A 22,488-nucleotide genomic window follows, 5' to 3' on the forward strand; every position below is an offset into this window, starting at 1 on the left:
TTTTTTTTTCCGCGCCTGGCTGCAAGCAGGAACCGGGAGCAAACAAGCCGCATCGGGGGGGGGAGGGGAGGGCAGGGAGTGCTGGAGGTTGCCTATCCCGGCAAGGGTTTCAGCTGCAGCTGTCAAGCCGAAGGATATTTCTTAAAAAGAGCGGATGCATTTGCTTACGCAGAAGAGTGTTAGCTAAGGGCCCCGCTCCTCTCTCCTCTTCCCTCCCCCCCACCTTCTGTCTTTCTCGCTTTTTCCTGCTGCCTCTGAGGTCTCTCGCTGTAGAAGCAGGCGATTGTAGAAGTATGCGGGAAAACACTGCACGCAGAGGCAGTCTGGAGCGAGGCATCCCTCCAGCCCCCGATGAGCTGCGTAGCAAGTGTGTGTGCCACTTAGGAGTGGGGGGTATGACAGAACGAGATGTCATCATTTAATTGAAGCACGAAGCCGCTCGCTTTTCATTTGTCCTTTTGTGACATTTTTATTTGCGATAGAAAGAGGCCTCTCGTTCTGCAGCTTCATCGCTCTGCCTTGCTATCTAGGAGGCATCGGGCTTGGCTGCTTTCTGATTCAAAGCCATTGCACATTTGTTCTGCCAAAGCCATTTATAATTCTCCTGTCGCTGTGACATACGGGCACCTTGGCTCCCCGGAAGAGCTTTGCTCTGGGGAGGGCACGGTGTAGCCACTTTTCATCCTGAGCATCAGCTTCAGCATGGGCTGGGGCGGCGGTTTCGTTCCAGAAGCGGAGGAGAGGGCACGTCCCCCTGTTATCGGCTGGCTCGGAGCAGCGGCTGACGAGCAAACGCTGACTTGGCTTAACTGTACAATGGGTGAGCCCCTGCGAGCCGGTGCGTGGGCTCGAAACGCTGCTCGGCGCTTCTGCGCGCAGCGGGGCTGCTCTGTGGCCCCGGGGTGTGCGGGCAAGGGACCACCTCTCGTCTGCAGCTCCCCAGCACTTGCTGAAACAGATCATGCAGAGAGAAATACGTTAATGGCTTCATTAATAAAAGGGAGGAGAAGTGCTGAATACCAGCAAAACTTTCCTTCCAGTGACTCGTTTCCAGCTGGAAATGGGAAGACCCCCCTCCCCCCGGCACTAGCTGTGTTGCAACGTAGACAAAATGCTGACAAATGTGCAGTCTCGCACGGAGAGGGAGAATGGCCTGACAGGTCTTTTCCATCCTTTGCCTTTGAAAAGAGAAGAGCACAAATACAATCTCTGCAGAAATTTTTAAATTCTTCATTAGCCGGCAGCTCTGTCAGTCCTCCTTCAAAGGAATTTGAAGATGAAAGGGGTGTGTTTGAGGGCATGCACCACTTTGATCCCACCCTCAAGCAGCCAACACCCCAGCACTCGGCAAACAGCGAACCTGCCAATTTAGCGCTCGCAGAATAGCTTCTGTTCAGGTAAACACTGAATTCAGCTTTAATTAGCCTTGCAAAAGGGCCATGAAAGTGTATCCACCCACATATACAATATACTCACCTGTCGTGTACCCAGTTGACTGATGGCAATGGAAAAGCGTGTTTCATTCTCCTGCAGACCTTGACAAAATCCCATTGTCCAGCAGGAGAATGTGTGGAGGCAGTTTAAATGTCCCCGTTGTTCCACCTGAACAAAATACGTGCCTGTATCCTGGCAGAGCTGCCCTCGGCAAGGCCTGTTAAAATCAGCACTGATAAAATACCCCTCTGTGGGGATACGAGTGAAGATGTGCTTGTGCAGGATCTGAGGCCTACTTTAGCAAACCGGTTCTCCTGCCTTTCCCCTCTCTGGTTTCTGACATCCAGCACACCTCCTGTGTGATAGTATCACATTTTCAACCTTTAGTCCCTTTTCTCCAAAGAACATTACCTAGGCAGACTTCTCCCCCCATCTGTGGCCCTGTTCTTTGCAGATCAAGCACAGATCTGCTTGATCAGAGCTGAAACGTAGTTAGCTTTGGGTTTTTTCATGTAAAGCTCCTGAAAGGAAAACCTAGCGTTGCAGGGATGTACGGTGATTCAGCAGCTGGATCCCTTCCTTTGAAGGCGAGTGCTGGCCATGCACACAGGGGATGATTTGCAGCCCTGGTTCCCAGGAGGCCTGTGACATTTTTGGAAGAGCAATGATGCTAACCCCTGGCTGAATTCCCACACGCTACCTAGAATTATTTTCTGAAGGACCAGCTGATCAAATGTGCCCACATTCTTACTTGGTGTCCATCTCCCAGGTAGCTGAAAACCTTCCCGTGTTAAGGAGGTAATTCCCACAGCTCATCTAAAATCCTGTGCTTTCAAATGGGCAGGATATTCCCATCCTGGTGAAATGCTACATGACACACAAGAAACCAAGGGTAAGGTTCACAGCACCTTAATTCTGCCTCATTCAATGCATCATCACACTATAAGCACATACATCCTCAGGAGGCTGGAGCCCCTGTACGTCACTTGATAAAGTTCACAGATATAGCCGGGAACATGGAGCAGAGTCAAAGGCTTTCCCTCCCCTGGGCTATAGCATCTGTGCTTCTACTGTTTGCCTTCAAGCATTGGGCTTCTCACTGCATGTTTGCTCAGTTTAAGAAGGGCTGCGTTAGACAGCACCCCTCCATCCCCTCCTCCGGACCTCTGGTGACCTAATTATGACCAGGCAAAAGGCATCTGAAGTCTCCAGGAGAAACCCTCCCCTCCCAGGAGAAGGGCTTTGCCAGCCCGTGGGCTACCTTTTGAGGCTGGACCCTGGGGAGCCTGGCTGCCTGACTCACCGCCGGCAGGAAGGCACCCAGGGCACAGCGGGCGTCAGACCCAGATCCCGTGTCCCCAGCTGCTGTGGCTGGCCCCTGACGTACCCTTCCCTAAGGAGGTCACACCTGCTATGTCATGATTAATGAAGGAAAAACCCCTCCTGCCTGTGCAGAAGCTCTTCCCAGCCTTGAATGCTACAGAGCCTGCAGTGGAGGATGCTTCTGGGGATTTTGCCCTTGGGATGGGCACAGCCAGGAGCCGTCAGCCCTGCAGAAGCGAGGGCAGCAGAAATAGTCACTCGCAGGGATGCAGCGGTGATTCGCTCCCGTGAAAATGGGGAAAGCAACAGTTGTCTTGAGGGTCTTGGTGTTTTTATGAGGAATTTGATAGGAAGCTGACAGGGATGGGCAAAAAACATGCCTTGCTCATGCATTGCGAGCAAAAACTCTTTACTGTTTCGGGGAATTTTAATCACTTTTATTTGCCAATTAACCATCTATTAACAACTGATTCTGATTTTAAAGAAAAATAAAACCAAACAAACACACTCTTAGGAAAAACACCCCTGCTTCCCTCCCGGCACCACTCCCCCCTCATTTTTTTGTTCTCCGTCCCCTCAGCATGGGGCACCCTGTCCCTTTGGCGAGGCGAGGGCAGCGCCGGCGATAGGGGTTCGCACCGGGTGGCTCCCGCGCTGGGGGACCCCTCAAGGGTCCCCACTCCGGACCACTCTCCTCCTCCTCCCAGCAGGGCCTTTTTCTTCTTGACCTCCTTCTGCTCTGGCCTCTTTCCCCCTTTTCTCTTAAACACGTTTCCACAGAGGCGCCATTGCCTCCCCGGAAGGGTGCAGAGGCGCCTCGCTCCTCTGGTGGCTCAGGGGCGCCACGGACTCCCCTGATTGGCTCAGAGGCCTCACGGACTCCCCTGATTGGCTGAGTTTTGGCGGGAGGCCTGTGGGGGAGCCGGCTGGAACCAGCTGCGACCGGCTGGGGGCAGTCCATGGCCTCCTCCCTCACAGGGCACCCTGCAGCCTCCTCCCCGCTACCGAAACTTCACCAGTCATGCCCAGTATGTATACCCATGCAACTGGGGTGGTTTTAGGACCAGGCTAGTAGCGGCCATCAGGTTAGCACCGGGCTGGGGCTGGGAAAGCTTCTGAGGCTGGGACTGAAGGTGGGGTGCAGCTTTCCCCTGGGTGGGTCCCTCACCCTGCCCCCAGGGTATGCCTGGGGGCTGAGGTGCCCTGGAGCAGGGTCCGATGCTAGCCCCAGAGACCTTGACAGGTCCGGGGTGAGGATGGGGCCAGGATGGTCATGTGCAGTGCCGGAGCCACGGGGAGGCAATGCTGGCCCCAGAGGACGTTGGCACACACAAACCTCTTTGCCAGCCCTTGGGGACCGTCAATATGCCTTTTCGCCACGTGCTGGCTGTTCCCGCTTCATAGGGACACAACCCTGAGAGTCACCCACAGGAGCAACATCTAGTTGTAGCGAGATGGGTGATGGTTTCGTTACATTTGCTCCTTGATTCCTCCAAACTTTCCCAGGGCTGTGGGCAATATGTGTCATGCATGGCAGCTGGATTTGCTGCAGTGCTCCTGCAGCAGATTTACTGCACAGGGCCAAATAGCAAAGGCGGCAGGCGGCAGTAGCCTGTTGGTGGGTAGAGTTGCGATGTCAGCAAAATAGGTATCCAAGCGTGCAATGCCTGCTCAGAGATTTGGGGTTCCTTTCCTCCCCTCCTCAGTCTCACTTCATCCTCCCCAGAGCTCTGTGTGAGCAAAGGAGAGGGAATATGAGATCTCTGCAGCATGCAGATGCCATGCTGATAAGGAGAGCACAAAAACACTGCTTAAAAATAAACCTGTAGTGCCTTGGAGATCTCAGCCTTGCCACCTTGCTCTTCATGCAAACACCAGGCAGAATCGAGATGATATGGATCAGCTTGCTGCAGTGAGTTGATACTTATCGGCATTAATTTTTGCTAGACGCTACTGTCACTAGAATTCAAAAACTCCGATTTGTTATCCCCCGTGGTAACCAAAGTGCTCTCTGAATGTAAATGGAGGGGAACTGATGTGCCTGAGAACACCTGAACCAACAGTAGGGAGAGGTGTCATTTACTGCATGCAGCTAAGCGGTGTGTTAACTCTGGAGCCTACCGACAGCCATCAAAGTGGGACATCAGCTTTTTGCTCTAACTACCTCATTGCTGAACAAAAATTGTAAGAAAAGAAAAGGTCAATTCTGTCAGGCGAAACTCCATTTACAAGATACAATATACTTTTTAACAGAGGACCAAGGGGAGAAATGGTGGGGAAGGACTTACACTTCACACCCTGTCCAAACAGAAGGAGCAGATTTCGTCCTGTTGGTGTGATGACTGAGAAGAGCTTTGCTCCTTCTGTTTTCAGGATGCTGCTGTGGATGATGCAGTGTTAAGGAAGAAAGAGCAGAAAGATGTTGAACTCGATAAGAAAATCTTGGCTTTGCGGAAAAAGAATGAAGCGCTCATACGAAGATACCAGGTGAGTCTGCAGGTTCTGACCTTCCCCAGCTCTGTTTTGGAGTCCTCAATTCATAGTGTAAAGAAAATGGTCAGCAGTGTCGGAGTGACTTTGTTATATAGATAACATTGTCACATTGGAAAGCATTTGGAGCAGGTGGGCAAAGCTCTGCCTTTAGCTACAGCTCCTGAATTGGATTGGAAAGCAGGCTCGCTGACGCTTGCCTTGCTGCTGCAGCATCTCCTCTCAGCCTACCATCTTCCTCTGTCTGCACCACACCTTTCCCATCCCTTCACCTCATATTCCCCTGACTTTTTCCCCATCCGTCCTTCCCAGTGATTCATGCTTATCCTCTTGGACGCATAGGGGGTTGCATCCTCAAGACATTTGATAAGTTTATCTTCCCTACCAGGGCAGTGGTATGGGTTGAAGCTCTTCCCTGGCAGGTCCCAGTGTTTCCGTGGAGCACAGAGGTGTCCAAAAGATTTTCCATGAAAAAAGGAAGATGAAGGCAAATCAAGGTTTTAGCAGCCTGCTGGTTACTGCAGCCTTACCCTCTGAATTAGGAGGAAGTACTCCAGCTACACCCCTGGTTTTTTGATCCTGCCTTGGCCAAGAGAGTCTACCCAGTGGCCTGCAGGAGATATTCAGCCTGGCTTGTATGAGCTGGTTTGGGTGACATTGTGGTAACCTGGAGCTCTGTGGATTTGTTTACCCTTCTCCATGAGTGTCTGCATACAGCAGTACAGAGTAGGACAGTCTGAGGGTACTCCTGGCAGAAGGGTCCCCGTTGGCTTGTCTGGGATATTCTGCCTGTGCCCAAGGCCACTTGGCTTTAGGGGCTCTTTAACATTTGCCAGCTGGGTGGGCAGTCTCAAGTTTGACAAAGAGCCATGCTGAAAACCCGAAAACCCAGCACACGCTTCATGTCTTGGATCCAGAGCTGAGAGACTGAGTGGTGCTCTGGGCTGGGTCTTGCTTAGAATACATTTCCTTTGATACCATAGGAGCCATTTTGGACCTTTTCTGGTGGCAGCAAAAAATGGTACATAGTGGAAAGCTATGGGAAAGGTTGAATGCCATAAGCAGCTGGGGGAGAGGAACACTTACCCCATATGAAATGCTACCCACCTGCCACCACTGCAGCTGCCTAGTAGATAGCCAGATCCCAGCCACCTTCCCTTGGCCGCAGATGATGCCCTGGCCCCAGGCTGGCACAGGGACTGTGGCTCCTGTGCACAGCCCTCCCTTTCTGCAGGTCTGGTGTGTCTTCCAGCCTCTCCACATGTGCTATACCCAGTCTTTCATGAACCTCAAACTGATCATCTTCCCTGCCTGTCAGGAAGGGACCCCGGTACTCTGTGCTTGCTTCCCATTGCATGTGCTGAGACCACAGTGGGGCACCCTGGGTCAACAAGAGGTTTACTAAGGTGCCTGTGGCACAGGGACGGGTAATGCAAGTCACAGCTGCCTGTGACCCCTTCCAAGGGCACACAGATGGGACACAAGTTGGTCCATTCCCTCTTAGAGGTGAAGGTGGGTCCATTTAGGAGGAATCCTAAACAGGAAAATGGATGACATCTGTAGACATCCAGGTAGAGGCTGATGATAAGGATATATATATGTTTCAGGAAATAGAAGAGGACAAAAAGCGAGCTGAGCAGGAGGGAATGGCTGTTACCTCCAGGAGACCCAAGCAGGATGGACTCACTATTACCATCACCAAGGCTCACAACGTAAGTGCTGCCTCTCCTTCACCACTGGCCAGCTCTCACTCCAGTCCTGCCTCAGCAAAGTGACATTTCCGAAAGAGGTAGCCTCCACAGCAAAGCTTTTTCAGGCATAGGACGTAGCTCCTAAGCCCTCGCAAAAGGATGTAAAAACTCCGCAGAGATGTGTGCTCAAAGTGATTTTAGCTGATCCACATAAATTTCCAGCCATGTGCAGGCACCTATACCCAAGCACACAGAATTAACAGGCAAATGATTGAATGTGTGAACAGGCACGCTTAGCCCTGGATGGGTCCCAGGTGTCCACATTGCTGCAAATACATAGGCGGAATGTATCAGGTATATGTGTGTCATTGGAGGCATCAGGAATGCCTCTGAGGATGCCTGTAGGCTGGGCAAAGTCCTGGTCTCCTTAGGCTTTGTGAGTGAGCAGATCTTGGTTGCTTTGGGGCTTCCCACAACTGGGGAAAATGCTGCAAGTCCCAGGCTTCCTTCCTAACTGGACCAAATCTGTGTCTGACAAGCCTTGTCCACCCCTCCTGGCAGTGTGGGACTTGGTAAACCACCCGGCCAGTCCTGCTGTAACCCCTGGGTGAAGTCCTCTGCCAGAGCGAGCGCAGAGCTTGCTGAGCCAGCCCACCCTCCTTCCGTGCAGTCGGCACTCCTGGGTTGTTAGATCCAGGCTAGTGCATTGCTCACTTCTCAACCATGCCCCGGCCCTTGCTTTTCTCTGGAGGTGCGCTGTTGCACACATTTTTCTCTCATACAGGACCTGAAAGATGCAATTACCCAGACTGAACACTATGGACAAGATAGCCCAGCCCTCTCGATGGTGAGCACCACCCTCAGGAGCCATCCACTTGGCTTCCAAGGCCATCTCCATCAGGACTTAGGCTTTCCCGATGTAACTCAGAGTGCTGCAGAAAGAGATGAGGGTGACATTTGTTTCCTATAACTCTGGCATTTTAGTCTGAAATGTCAGATTTGTAAGTGCAAAGGATTTTCCAGACCCGCGGTGATTGTGGGTTTTGCTGCTGAGCAGACAACGAGCCCCTTGTTCCCTAGGAATGTCATGGCACTGTGCTGGGCACAGAAAGCTTCCTCGGGGCAAGGCCTGCCTTTTCTGTAGCTGGCCTCCCTGCTCGCGTGCAGGTGTGTTTGGGGAAGGGAATCGCATTGGTGGGCCGAGGGGCCTGGATTTGCTAACGGAAGTGATTCGTTTTCCAGGACAAAAGGGTGGTGAGCGAGAAATGGGGGAGCCCCTGTCCTACGAGCCCTGGGTTTGGCATTGGCAGTGAGGAAGAGGAGGAGGAGGAGGAAGCAGATCATATGTTCACATTCAGGATGGGGAAGAGGATGCAGCTGGCTGTTACCATGGACAACAAAGCCAAGGTGAGCAGGGAAGAGGATTCCTCTTACACTGCAGCCTGACTTATGAAGGGGCTTCTGTTCTGCCTCTCATTTGAGCTTTCTGCTCAGCATGTCCCCTGGTGTCTTACCTCCGAAGGGAGTAGTTCCCTTCCCGCTCCTTTTCTGTCATTTCTCAGTCCTTCAGCACAGTCTCAGTCTTCATCTAGAGTTGCCACACGCTTTCCTCCCCATGTCTGATTCACAGGAATCAGCCTCCAGGCCTTGTTAAACCTCCCAGCGTCTCCATCCAGCCATGTGTAGCCAGTTCCCTTTCTGAGAGATCAGTCACCTCATTGCCCTCCGGGGCCACCAGCGGGTTTGTTAAACTGTGTTGCTGTGCCTGGAAAGGGTATGGAAATAAGTGGCAGCTCGGACAGATTTAGCTGCATTACTCCCCAGCTATTCCCAGGGAGGCAGTGATGTGTGGTGGTAAAAACAGCATAATTTCTCCCTGTTACTGTATTCCAGAAAGTCCTAAATGCAGAAGAAAAAACAGAGTGACATGAGTATCTGTTGCAGCTGCCAATGTGATGGGCAGAAAATGTGACCCAGTATTTGCACACTTAATTAAAAATTGTGTGAAAAGGCAAAAGTAATTGAAAATGCTACTTCATTTTTTAAATTCCAAAACATCCCCTTGTGGGCGCTACCCTGTCCCTCGTGGAGTCTGTGCATCTAGATATAATGATCCTAATAGCAGCTTCGGCATGTCAGGACTTATTTGCCAAGAAGGGTTTGATAAGACTTTGGCAGTTAGTATTGGCAGCACATCCAAGGAAGTACGTGCCTGTATGAGCTTCAGGCTCTTATTTTCTTCACTTGGAGTATATCTCAGGGGACTGATCTTGTTCTCACTGGAGTTAGAGAGTTTGACCACTGAAATAAATAGGAACAAGGATCAGAAGTGCCACCTTCTTTGGGAAAATGTAGTATATGCGTGCACAGATGCACCTGTACGGGAACTCAGGGAAGCTCTCCAGTTAGTGAGTCTCTGGAGGGAGATTAATGCTGCAGGTGTTATTTCTTGCTGTTGAATATGTTCCAAAAGAATACAAGAAGCAATCTTATCTATTTATGGATTAAGACTAAGGAGACACCAGTGAGAATGGGAGCCACAACACCCAGGTGAGCACAGCCCCTTTGTGCTGACCATGCCGATGTGAAGGAGACAGAAAGCCTCAGCTGGCCCTGCGCCTCGCTGAGACATTGGGGCGGACAAGGTCAGCTCCTGTCTCCGTCACGGCAGTGCTGTGAAAAGGAAATGGTGGCAGCAAATGGTGCTCCCCTGGGTCCCATTCTAGGCACAGCAACATGCTTGGCCCACAAAATGAGAGTGGGCTTTTTTTGAACTGAGGTCCAAGCCAAAGACATTCCCCAGGGTAAAGAAGCGAAACCCCACCCTTCCTGCTACCCTGGTGCTTTGGGGTAGGAGTGCTGAAAACCTTGGCTGTAAACAAAAGGCAGAGAGAAATCTCTCCCTCTGAGGCAGCTTGGAAATATTTTTCTGATTTTGTGCCTCGAATGCCTTTTCATTTCTGTTTCTCCGTGACCTAGTTACCCTTTCTTTCCATGAAGAAATAGGCCACAATCACTGTGCCATTATAAAGTCATTATATGTTACCTTGAAGCAACTGAATCATTTAGGAAATAATGCACTTTTCAGAATGATTTTTCAGGAGAAGGGGACTGAGGCCTCTCATTTCCTTTGTTCCAGATAGATTACCAGTAGCGCGAACATCCCCTTCAAATGAAATCTCATTCCAGCACAAACAAACCACCTCCTGATGTAAGAGGAAAAATTCTGTTTTTTCTTAGAATAGAGGGTACATAGAAATCTAACCATCCTCATTACTGACTGAACTTTACCAATGCGATATTTGAGAGTCTCATCCAAGGTTTCTCACAGCTATGTAGCTCTGCATGGGGGGCTTATATTTGGAGCAATTACATTTGCAGAGTGAGTGGCTCTCGCAGACAGGCTGTGTCCCCTGGAGCCGTTTCCATAATCTATAGCTCAGAATTCAAGTCCTAGATGGGGATTTGTATTAGCACAAAGCACTGGCAGCTAAATCACATTGCTGCCTTAAACTCTGTGCCAGGGTTTTTCAGCACGGCCAATTAATAGATCTCTGAGATTTTTCTGCTGGAAATGCAGACCTCTGTGGAAACTTCCCATAAGTTCCCTGTTGTATAGTATATATGAATTTGCTTGCATTAAGCGCCTTTCACAGGCCTTAGCAGCCCCCCAAGGTCTCCTGAGTGTTGGTGTAAAGCACAACCCAGCAGCCTGACTTGATGACAGAGGAAAGCTGACTTACTGGTGAATGTTCCAGTGGCATCAATCCAGAACCTTCCTTTAGTTACTTTAAATATAGTTCTCAAAATGGACGAGTAGGAAGAGCATGGGACTGTAATGGATGAGAGGGAAAAATTATTAGGGTTTTGGACAAAATTGTATTTGATATCATGTGAAGTACAAGCTTATTTGTTGCTGTTGCCCTGTTAAGGCATCCTCTGGGCAGGTGAAGATTAAAAGAGGGTAGATAACTTGCTTCAGCTTCCCAGTGACCAAGCTTCACCGGGTGTCCCTGGAGAGACTTTCTTGGTGATACTGGGATGACTAAATGGGCTATCACCATCCTTCCTATGACCATTGCAAGGTTCAAGCAGCAGAGTAGCTGGGCTGTGCAGAAAACCGTTTACATTCAATCCTAAATATCAGAAATCACTGTAAAGTGAGAAGCCCCAAAGGAAAGGCAGCTGGAAAATTGCATAAACTGGACAGAAGTCCAGGGTTTTCCTTTGTTCCCCATGTTCTTTTTCCTGACACTCCTCAGGCGGGTATTTTTAACACTGCCTTTGCAATCTGGGGCATGCCTCAGACATAAGATGGGCACTTCTCAATTTATGGTTTCTCAGTGAATTGCTACAAGGGAAGCAGTGTAGTTTTGTCTGACTGCAGCTGAATAGCTAGGGCCAGAGTCTCGAACCTCCTGCAGGCAGTGAGTGAGCCGGGACAGGCCCTGTGGAGGGGAAGAGGTAGCTCTGCCAGGCACTGCCGGCTGTTTGGGCGCTGCTCTCTGTTCCTGTTGGCTCTGCATGGGTGCTTTCCTCATCTGACATCCCTCGCATTGGGAGCTAGCCCACTGAGGGCTAGGATTTCCCAATGTGGGACAAGCGGAAACCAGTGGAAATCACTGATATTCTTAAAATAATAAACAAGCAAAAGAAGACACATGTCAGCACATTAAGCAGAATGTACCTTCAGGTGTTGCATCTTAGCCAGAAGCAATATGGGGAGCAAGGGAGGGAGGGAGAAAGGGTATTACCTAGAAAAGCTGGTGGTCTCCCAGGCTGTATATGTCTAGCTATCACAGCTCTGCTAAATAGATATTTCCTGTATCAGCCTCTGAGTCTTTCTTGCCATCTGCTCAATAAACTGCAGGGTTTAATGGCTTTGCCAATGCGCCAGCCTTCCCACTGTGTCTTTTAACATCTAATGGCCCATGGAAGGTGCCGCCTCCCTGTAAATCCAGTAGTGCACTTTGAGGCTTCCGTCTTGCTCACGGTATTTGGGTGCAAGGTCCTCTGCCTTGGTTTTCAGGTTTTCAGGTAGCGGCTTTGCTGTCGCTTGCACTCAGGGCCCATGTCCCTCCTCAGGAAGGACTTTTTCAGATAGTAAGCGATGAAGCCATCTTCCAAACATACCCACCCAGTGCTGGACCTCCCTGGCAAGAGTTATTTGTGACTATGTTGTTTGTCTAAAGGACAGGCCGTCACCACCTAAACGCTGAAGAGCTTTAGGGAACAGCTGTTGACTTAAGCTAGAATTAATGTTTGATGTACAAGTTATGGATTAATAGCTTGCTATTACCTTGCTAAGCCATCACTGGGCTTACTTTCTTAATTAAAAAAAATATTAACTAGAATACTAAACACCTCATATCGGTGCTCTGTTTAGGGTAGAGCAAGCCCAGCTCTCCAGTTCATTAATTAACCTCAGCAGTATGACCTAGGATTACTGTACATGCCTGCTCAGGGCTTAAAGGAGGGAAGATTTATTGCCTTGAATGTCCCAGGAAACTCAGGATTATCCCTGGAGCAAAGATATTTCCTGGGAATAATAACCATTGAAGAACAAAGCGATGTACAGCTTCAGCACCAAAGTATCTACCAGGCTCGAGTGATTCAGGGGTTCCAAAGCAAAGCCAGACCATATTTTCAGCCTCTGAATCATACTACAAATAGAGCAGGGAGACAGGACAGCAAGCACTTAAGAGCCTATTCTGCAAGGCGTAATGTGCTTACTTTCTATTAAAAAAAATATTAACTAGAATACTAAACACCTCATATCGGTGCTCTGTTTAGGGTAGAGCAAGCCCAGCTCTCCAGTTCATTAATTAACCTCAGCAGTATGACCTAGGATTACTGTACATGCCTGCTCAGGGCTTAAAGGAGGGAAGATTTATTGCCTTGAATGTCCCAGGAAACTCAGGATTATCCCTGGAGCAAAGATATTTCCTGGGAATAATAACCATTGAAGAACAAAGCGATGTACAGCTTCAGCACCAAAGTATCTACCAGGCTCGAGTGATTCAGGGGTTCCAAAGCAAAGCCAGACCATATTTTCAGCCTCTGAATCATACTACAAATAGAGCAGGGAGACAGGACAGCAAGCACTTAAGAGCCTATTCTGCAAGGCATAATGTGTCCGGCTGCCTTCAGAGGATGTCAGCAGATCTCAGCTCTTCCCCAAATATATTACAGTCATGCAGAACTGGACCCTCTACAGGAGGGTCTAACCTGAGTCACTCCCATGATTCCCAAGAGCTTTGCTCTTATGGTGGGAGAACACCCTCCTTTGTGGGGACTGTTTGCATGCTGAGGAAACAGCAGTGCCTTCCTTGGGCTGCAGAGTTCCTTGGTGGCAGCAGGCAGCCTCTTCGGCTGGAGGGTTGCTGCCCGGGAGGCAGACGCTGGGGAAAAGAAAGAGATTCTTTCATAGAAAATTGCTTTACAGATTGCTTTGGGCAATTGCCCAGATTGCTTTACAGACCCCTCCTCCCCAAAAGACATGGGCAACTAACAGGTTTTTAGAAGAGGAGAGGCTAGTGTGAGGAGAGAAAGAAGAGAGGTGCAGTCTCGTACACACCAATTCCAAACCAGGGAGGCTGTATTTGTCCCTGTTGTGACTCCACGAACATTTCTGAGGTTAAGTCACAGACCCATGATGTGTAGGGGGCCTCAAAAAACTGCTAACCACTTTTCTTCCATGTCTCCAGGCATAAGAAAGAGTTTCGTTTTCCTTATAAAGGGGAACTGTGAAGCACACACAATGATGCTTATCACTTCATCCTTTCTGGCTGTGGGAGAAAGTTGAAATGGGAAGGCTCAGGTTTTCGGAGTGGCTGGCAAGATCTTGGTTTTCACTACCTTTTCATCGCAACGGGAAATGTTTGTTCATATGTCTGGAAGGCACATGATTCAGTTAGCATAACTTTGCAAGCTACCATATAACAGGTGTCCATTTACATAGTCTTTAGTGGAAGAGTTAAATACAACTGCATTTTCCTGTGTTTATCACAAGGTAAGAGCACCGGCATGGCCTGTTAGTGCCGATACACAGTAACTTCCAAAAATGACCATGTTAATACTGTATTTCTGAGCTACTAGATCATCTCAGTGTTACTGCCAACATGAATGAGACCAGAGGATGCTCTTGTGGCTGCAGACATTGCCCCATGAACCCAGAGGGGATGGCAGGAGCGATTTGCAGCTTCAAATTATCCAGCCTAGCTCTGTGGTCTGAAATACAAGACCAAGATAGTCTATTCACAAGATTTCTTTCACCCGCATCCATTAATACTGATTTGCACTGACATAAAGAAAAACCACATTGGTTTCTTCGACTGCAAGCAGGAATCCTATGCTGACCATTCTAATTCCAGTCTCCAGTTTCAGTGAAATTTAGGAATAAAATATATGAATCATAGAACACAAACAGGATTTGAAATACTCTTTTCATTTTAAAACATCCTGTGTTTGTATTGGCTAATAGTTCTGGCAATGGAAATATGGTACCTTTGGAGGTGATGTGATTCAGTCAGTCAGAAGCAGGTGCCACTTAAAAGCCAAGACCTAAGTGCTTGTGAGCTTCGTGGCTGACCGATCCTGAATTCTGGTCTGTACTACCTAGTTCTAGTTGTATAAAAGCCAGAGCTGCAGAAAACAGGCAAAATTACTGAATTCATAGTTGCATATTAAATCCATTACTTGTATACATCTGCACACATGCATGTGTGCATATACACACATATACAGATGTAAAACCTAAATAAGGTTTACTTCACAGTCGAAGCAGGCTACAGACTTGGGCACAATAAAAGAATCATAAAATAGCTGAGGTGGGATGGGAGCTCTGGAGGTCATCTAGTCTGATCCCCTGCTAAAAAGTTATTTTCAAAGTTACCTCAGATTGCTCAGGGCTGAGTCCAATCAAGTTCTGAAAATCTCCAGTGATGGAGATTTCACAGCCTCTTTGGCACCTGTTTTCAAGTGTTTGACTACCATCACTGTGACTTTTTTTCCCTTAATTCCAGTTGTACTTCACCTTGTGGCAGGTTGCGTCTGTCGCCTGTTGCCCTTTCGCTGTGTACCTCCAAGAGGAGTCGGGCTCTGTTCTCTTCATAACACCTTTTCAGATGGAGGAATACTGCAATTAGGTCCCCTCGTTGCCTTTTCTTCTCTCTCCGGACTTAACAAATGCAGCCTCACCGTGTGCATCCTGTGCTCCAGCCCTGTAACTGTCTTGGTGGTCCTCCACTAGACTCTTTCCAATTTGTCCATACCTCTCCCATCTTGCAGCGAAGGGAAACTGGGCACAATACTTCACGTATGGCCCAAACAAAGGGAAATAATCACTTCCCTCAACCTGATGGCTATCCTTGTGCTAATGGAACCAAGTGAGCAACTAGCCTTCCTCACTGTTCACTTATGGTCAAGTTGTTGCCCACCAGGCTCCCAAAGTACTTCTGCAGAGCTGCTCCCAGCCAGCTGGGCCCCTGCCTGTAGTGGTGCATGGGATTCTTCAGGGTTCTTTTGTCCCAGGTGCTGGACTTGTCATTTGTTTTTGTTGCCACTCCTCCACCTTGTCAAGATCCCTCTGAATGACAGTACCATCCTCCAGCGTATCAGCTTGGTGTCACCTATGAACTCGATGAAGGCATAGTCTGTCCTATTATCCAGATCACTGAAGAAGATGCTAAGCAGTAGAAAGCAGTCTCACAGCAGTATCAGCCTACACCCTCAGCACTCTTGGATGCAGCCCACCTAGCCCCACCTTCTTACTTTATTTAAATGGTCCATAACTGAATCTTCCAGGATGCTGAGGGAGTGACTCTGACTCTGCCACTAGGTTAGGGACTTGGGAGGTAGAGAGCAGACCTTGCCAGTAAAAGACCAAGGCAGAGAAGGCATAGAGTGACCAGTCTTTTCCATGCCCTGTGTCACTAAGTTGCCCACCCCATTCAGCAGCAGGCCAACAGCTTTCTGCAACTTTCTTTGCTGCTAATGTATCTACAGAAGTCCTTTCTGACCTTCACATCTCTCACTTGTTTCGACTCCAGGTGAGCTTTGGCTTTCCTAACTCCATCCCTGCATTCCCAGGTCCTGCTCCTGTAATCTTCCTTGGGACCCTGTTCCTTTCCACCTCCCACTCCCTTTTTGCATTTAATTAAGTTCAACCAGGAGCGCCTTGCTCAGCCAAGCTGGGCTCTTTTCACACCTGCTCATTTTCTTGTACCACAGGAAGTCCTTACTTATGTTATTGTGCCTTGTCCATGAAAATCAATCAGGTCTCCTGGGCTCCTTTCCCCTTCAAGACAGCTTCCTGCAGAATCCTGCCTACCAGTTCTTCCCAGGTCCTGCTCCTGTAATCTTCCTTGGGACCCTGTTCCTTTCCACCTCCCACACACTCCCTTTTTGCATTTAAGTTCAACCAGGAGCGCCTTGCTCAGCCAAGCTGGGCTCTTTTCACACCTGCTCATTTTCTTGTACCACAGGAAGTCCTTACTTATGTTATTGTGCCTTGTCCATGAAAATCAATCAGGTCTCCTGGGCTCCTTTCCCCTTCAAGACAGCTTCCTGCAGAATCCTGCCTACCAGTTCCCTGAACAAGTCAACATCTGCCCTCCTGAAGCTCATGGTCTCTAGTCTGCTGCTTGCCTTCCTTACTGCTCTCAGGCTCCTAAAATCCACTGTCTTCTGGTCACTGCTGCCAAAGCTGCCATCGACCTTCACATCTTCAACCAGTTCTGACTTTAGTTTAGTAATCAGGCAGTCACTTACTAAGCTGCAGTAATGCAATCACTTGTAATGTTGTGACTGCAGTGGAATGTGTAATTAAGGACAGTATAGCATGCCCTCTTTGTGGAGGGGGAGTAAAGCTAGGATTTCAGAGCGGTTTAGATTCTGGTTTGAACTTTCTAGCTCTGCCGGGTCTCTGATAAATTCATATCCTTCTCAAGACAGATACATAGACTAAAACCTTTAAAACAGCTCACAGAGTTTATAGATATGGGGACTTTTCCAGGACATATTTCCTGGCTGCAGGTAAAAGTACACCTAAATGTCTGGCTATGGTAGAAGCCAAGACAGTTGTACTCCATATTTAAATGATTGCCTATTCTCTTGACTATGAGATTTTACTCTCTCAGAAGAAAGATCTTGACATCTCTAGGGATGGCTCACAGATGTTGGTCCTCGGCAGCAGTCAAAGTAGGAGGCTGCATTGACACAAATATAGAGAACAACACGGAAAGTACTAGAATGGCATTGAACAGATTGGCAGCAGATCCTTGCTTTGGACGCAACATGTGGCTTCACTTATTTCAAGAAAAGTAGAAATAGCAAGGGTCCTACTAAGGGCAGCAAAACTTGTTAGGAGCTACAGCTGAAGCCTAAAACCAGAGCTGTACATACTCAAGGGAATATATAAAAAGGTTCCCACAGCTCTGGCAGACAAACCAACAGCAGTGCAGGGACCCACTCCTCCGCATGCATCAGACTAACTCAAGAACTGTCTCTGCTGAGACAGCAAAATTACACAGATGTGAAAGAAAAATAAACAAGAGACTGAAGGTCTGATGCTGGAAATACTCCAGTACCTCCTAATCATGTGTTAGGAAGCTTGATGACTGGACAAGTGATAAAAAAGGTCTTGCTGATGGAGGCTGTCTACAGCAAGGCTCCCTCCAAGCTAACATCTGCACTTCTGGCAGAGCCAAGTGAAGATGAGGCTAATGCAAGACATCTTGATATCATATGTCATGGCATTCACTGATGCTTGCAAGACTTCCATACAAATCAGAGGTCAGTGTGTGCTGTTTGTTTTTGAAACCAAGTTCATAGCAACAAAGAGTTCCCAAGTTTCACTGAAGTTTACTTGGAGATTTTGAGCTCCTTTGAAATCAAGACTCCAAGTATGCGTGGAAGTCCAAGGAGAAAAAGAGGAAAATATACCATCCTTTAGAGAGGGAAGCTTCTGAGGTTTGTTCATCCCTGGTAAAGTTGAGCAGAGAAATCACACAGATGAAGAGAAAAGAAAAAGATCAAGAGAAAGATGGAGATGATGTATTAAGTCTCTCATTTCCTTGTAAGGCAAAAATAAAAAGGCACATGATGGAACTGAAAGATGATACTTTAAAATGAGAAAAAGTATGTATTTTTGCACAAAAGATCTGCTCATTTTGTGGAAGTGATGGCTGAGGGCACTAGCAGGAGCTCAGCCAGCAACAAAGATAATTAACAAAATAAGAACCAGATGTAAATCCATGCAGTAAAGTCATGAACTGATACAGACAGCTGGAAATAATATCTGAAAGGGGTAAACTGCCCTTGTTCAAGGAGTTTATATATCAGTTTTCTAAACTATTCCACTGCTGAATAAATCATTCCAGAAATAGGAATGCACAATGACTATGAAGATGATAAATTATCAAGTGTTAATACACTACAGGGTAGTAACTGCTTTGTGGGCAAGGTTGGAGAGAACACCGCTGTCTCCCTTCTCTTTCACCCTCTAGGCTTCTGCTCCAATGTAGCCTCACATTTTATTGGGACATGTTGTTTGGTGAGAGGACAACTTCATATTTGTTTCAAAGACACAAATGGAAGATGGCTCGCCTGTCTAAAATAAAGTCAATCAGTGTTCATGCTGCAAAGCATCTGAACAGGGTAAATCCCACCCTACCTAAGTTGTGCTCAGTTAAACATGCCTGTGTAATATTACATATCCCTTAAAGTAGGGTAGCAGCTTTATAAACCTAGAAGACAGACTGTCTGGCTCATGTTTCTGTTCTGCCAGACCAAAATCCTTTGCAGTTTGGGGATGGCCACTCTTCTAGGAAGGGCACTGCACAGGGCTAATGGAGGTGTCATTAACTCATTCTGTCCTTTCCAGGGAAAGCGGATCGTCAGTGAGAAACGCACCGAGTCCTTCCCTGGCCCAGGCAGAGTGCCAGACCTGAGTGAAGAAGAGACAGACCATTTGGTGGCTTTCCGCCGGGGGAGAAGGATGCAGATTGCCATCACCATGGATAACAAGGAAAAAGTAAGTGTATTGCGCATGACTGGACTGCAACGTATCAGTGGCATCCACTCGTTCTGCTGGCATGAGAAGGGCCAAGGAGACAGATTAGGAGCTAGCCCAGCAACAGGACATTGGGAGAGACTATATATTAACAGTGTGGAGCCTATCACCATAAAACTCTCTGGCTTCCATCACTGTGGGAGAGGAAAGGCTACAATCCTTTCCCTTCTCTGTGATCCTAGCTAGAGCTAGCAGGCTCTTACACATGCTGGGTCCATAAGAAATAATCAGATGCTGTTTTGGGAGGTTCGATGAAAGCACTGCCAGATACTGAGCATGAATCTCACCTCCTGTCTCTTACCAACTTCTTTTTGGGACCAGATTGAGTCAGGAGCGCTGTCCTCTTTACTCACTGCATGACTTAAAAGTTAACAGAGCTGGGCAGTATCTGCTTCTAAACCCAAGTCCTGCTGTGCCTGGCCATAACCTACTGGGTGAGCTGGCTGAACTTTGTTAATCTTTGAAACATATTTCAAATAGTTCTTCGCAAATACCTTCCTCTTTACACACACGGAGGCATGTGATATTTTCCCATTTGAGAGTTTGCACAGATAAGTAAGAATTCCTGCAGCAAACAGGGTCAGCAAAGACTATGAAGGAAAACAACACTTAGTGTAGCTGCCAAACACACCCAGGAACGCTGGGAGACCTATGTAGCACCCTCTCTGGGACAGCAGCCAACCATCTGCTAACTGCCCATGTTAATCTTCAGCTTCTCCTCCTCCCCAGAGTTTACCTTAGGCTCTGAAAGCTCATGTGCTCCTTTCCCATGGCTACCAAGCAGTTTTTTGAATGCCCTAAACCTCATATAGGCTGCCTGATTGAGCCAGTGGTAACTATCCATTCACCAGAGGTTCATGTGGCAGCTGTCGCCCATTTCAGTCTAGGCATCACGAACACACCTAGACATGATGGTAGGGTGAGAGTGACCTGACCATGCCTGTGCTGTAGCTATCCTTGAGGCTGTCAAATGTAATTCTGTGATGTGCAGGGCAAGTCTTTCTGCTTCTGCTCTTGCTGGGCTTGTTTAAATACTTATCTCTGAGGTCATCAAGGCTGGGACCGTGCTAGGAGAGAGCAGCAGGAAGAGTGCCTAGATTTTGGCTTCAGATCCTGTGCCCTGTTTTAAGTGCATAGACAGCCCTGGAAAAGGTAATATCTCATATGCTTTTATTATGGAACATGAAATTTGAGGCTGAGGGTCCACGTATGTGGTTTTGGTGATGCCTTGCTCATATTGGCCCCAAAGCAGTTAGATTCAGAGTGTGTATGAGAGCAGGCCTGCAGCTGCGCTAGCTTAAAGCCTTATCTGCCTACACCTTTTTACGTGAACCACTGAAGATCTGATGCTTTGAATCGTAGGCTGGCAAAGAGGGTGTGAAGTCCCTAATGCCCGGCAGATTTGATTTTGGTGATTTGGGAGAGGTTGGTGTCTTGGGTCTTGCTCTTGCTACTTTCAGCTCCCACTGTGCTGCCATTCACTTAAGCTCATTCATTTAAATTCATTCCCAATGAACGCAATTACGTCCATATAGCAGTGCAAGGAGTTCACGTAACTCTGTCAGTCCTCCTTTCCTCAATTGTACATAGCCACAGTGGTCTCCTTCACACAGCTTGGGCTAGAAGGTAATCCTGATAATCCCCAGGAATGCAAACAGCTCTATGCTGCTCCTCCTCAGATACTGAAGTTCATTTAAAGTCTTCCCTTTTTTTTCCCTTAATCCAAACCCAGTCACTCAGTTGGCAGAGGGTTGGACTGAAGCTCAGGCACCCTTCTAGCAGCAGCAGGCTGCAAGGGAGGCCTGCTAGGTGCTTGACGAGAGCCTGCTGGTGCTGACTTACACAGGGAGAAGGATTGAGCAGAGCCATTTGGTGCCTTCACGCCTTGGCTGAAGAAGAGAAGGACCTCTGTCGGGAGCACAGGAAAGCCACAGAGGCTTCATATAATTAGCTATCAAACAACACTACCAAGGAGCAGTATATGCCCTCAGCCTTACTTACGACTGAGAAGAAATATTAGTTTTGCTTGATCACCTGGTCTTCTGGCTGGACAGATATCCTGGCTCAACAGCAGTCTTGGACTAATGTAGCTGGCAAGACCCATTTAGTGATAGCATCATGCTTCTTGCTGGCACAGAAATGTTGTCCCTGCTTTCTGTTACTGAGCTTAGAAGCATACCTCCCCCAGCCTCTTGGAAGCTCACAGAGAGCAGAATGGGGGCTTGCTGCTCCCAGGAAGGCAGGGTGCCTTCAGGGACCTGCACAGGAGGCAGGGAGCAAGCACAGGGGCTGCCACGGAGCACACCTCCCAAGGCTGGGAAATGAAGGGGCCGGTAGCGCATGTTGATGAGCTCATTTTAAAAATGGGCTTTGATGGGAGTATTTGTTGTTGTTCTTTGGATTCCTCTTATAATTTAGAAAAAGACATAAAAGTGTTTGAAACTCTAGTTTCCAATACCTGTTACCAGCTGGATATGTTTCAGAGTCCTGCTGAGCTCAGGAGATTTCCTTGTTCCTGGTGATTTCCATAGACTGATCAGGCCCTGTTCCATCCCTAGTTAATGAAGGTATCTTCATATTACCATTTTAATTGTGTAACAGCTACAACAGCCAGGACAAAAAACAGCTCTCAGCATGCAGGCACCTTACAATGTGACGAAAGGATGTGGCTGTAAGAGAGTTAAATGGTTGGATTTCACGGTCACTTCTGCAAGCTACTTTCTTCCATCCGCACTTGGTCAACCTTTTCCCAGGATCAGTGACAGAAGCAGATGGGGCCTGAAGTGACAGGTCACGTTGGCATCTCACACATCATGCCAGCTTGGGCTGGTTGAGTCAAGGGAGATTTGGTCTGGCCCACCCTGTCACTTCAGCTGTTCCTAAGCTGCGTTAAGGATTAGTGTTTTAAACAAGTACTTCTTTTTTCTGATAGGGATAGCACTTGAAAAATTGAAACCAGGCAAGTCTGTCTCACATGCTGTGCCTCAGAGCAATGTATTTCTCCAAGAGGCACTGGAAGACTGCAGTGCAGAGAGCAGATCAGAGTTAGTAATACCAAAATGTATAAAACCTCTATTAAATAATTTTAGCCTGCAGAACTCAGTGTGTGTCACAGGGATGTTGATTACAGCAATTCATTTGGAAATGGAAGCTGAATCCCACCAGCACTGGTGGGATCACAGCATCCACAAACCCCAGCAGCCCTGGCCTTCAGTTCCCCCCACGTAAACAGGGTTATAGCACGCCTCTGCCTTCCTGGCTATGGTGACAGTAAGCACGTGAGTGATGCTGAGTGGCTTAGCACTGCGTCACTTCAGGAAAACTGGTAAACAGGGAACCAGCTGTTAAACAGGGAAACCAGCCCTGGTGGGCTCTGCAACCCAAAGCCACCCCAGCACTGCAGAAGAGCTGGCACCTGCCCAGTGAGGGCCGTGCACTAACAGAAGCGTCAGTGCAGCAGTGTTTACACTGTGTTTG

The 22,488-nt window shown here is 48.2% G+C and overlaps 1 protein-coding gene across 3 annotated transcripts in view; it reads left to right on the forward strand.

Moving 5' to 3' along the window:
- The window catches only part of CUNH15orf52 (chromosome unknown C15orf52 homolog), a 51,302-nt gene that overhangs the window by 334 nt on the left and 28,480 nt on the right, over positions 1-22,488 (forward strand). Inside the window, exons 1-6 of one of the 3 annotated variants that reach the window (XM_019473233.1) lie at positions 2,274-2,326; positions 5,131-5,244; positions 6,855-6,959; positions 7,723-7,785; positions 8,181-8,345; positions 18,823-18,972. In XM_019473233.1, coding sequence (XP_019328778.1) covers positions 2,306-2,326; positions 5,131-5,244; positions 6,855-6,959; positions 7,723-7,785; positions 8,181-8,345; positions 18,823-18,972 — 618 coding nt within the window. In that variant the 5' untranslated portion in view covers positions 2,274-2,305. Of the gene's footprint in view, positions 1-2,273; positions 2,327-5,130; positions 5,245-6,854; positions 6,960-7,722; positions 7,786-8,180; positions 8,346-18,822; positions 18,973-22,488 lie in introns of those variants that run through there. The other 2 variants (XM_019473232.1, XM_019473234.1) reach the window with 2 other exon arrangements.

The sequence above is a fragment of the Aptenodytes forsteri genome, unplaced genomic scaffold (genome assembly GCF_000699145.1).
Source record: "Aptenodytes forsteri isolate BGI_AS27 unplaced genomic scaffold, ASM69914v1 Scaffold535, whole genome shotgun sequence".
Lineage (NCBI taxonomy): Eukaryota > Metazoa > Chordata > Aves > Sphenisciformes > Spheniscidae > Aptenodytes > Aptenodytes forsteri.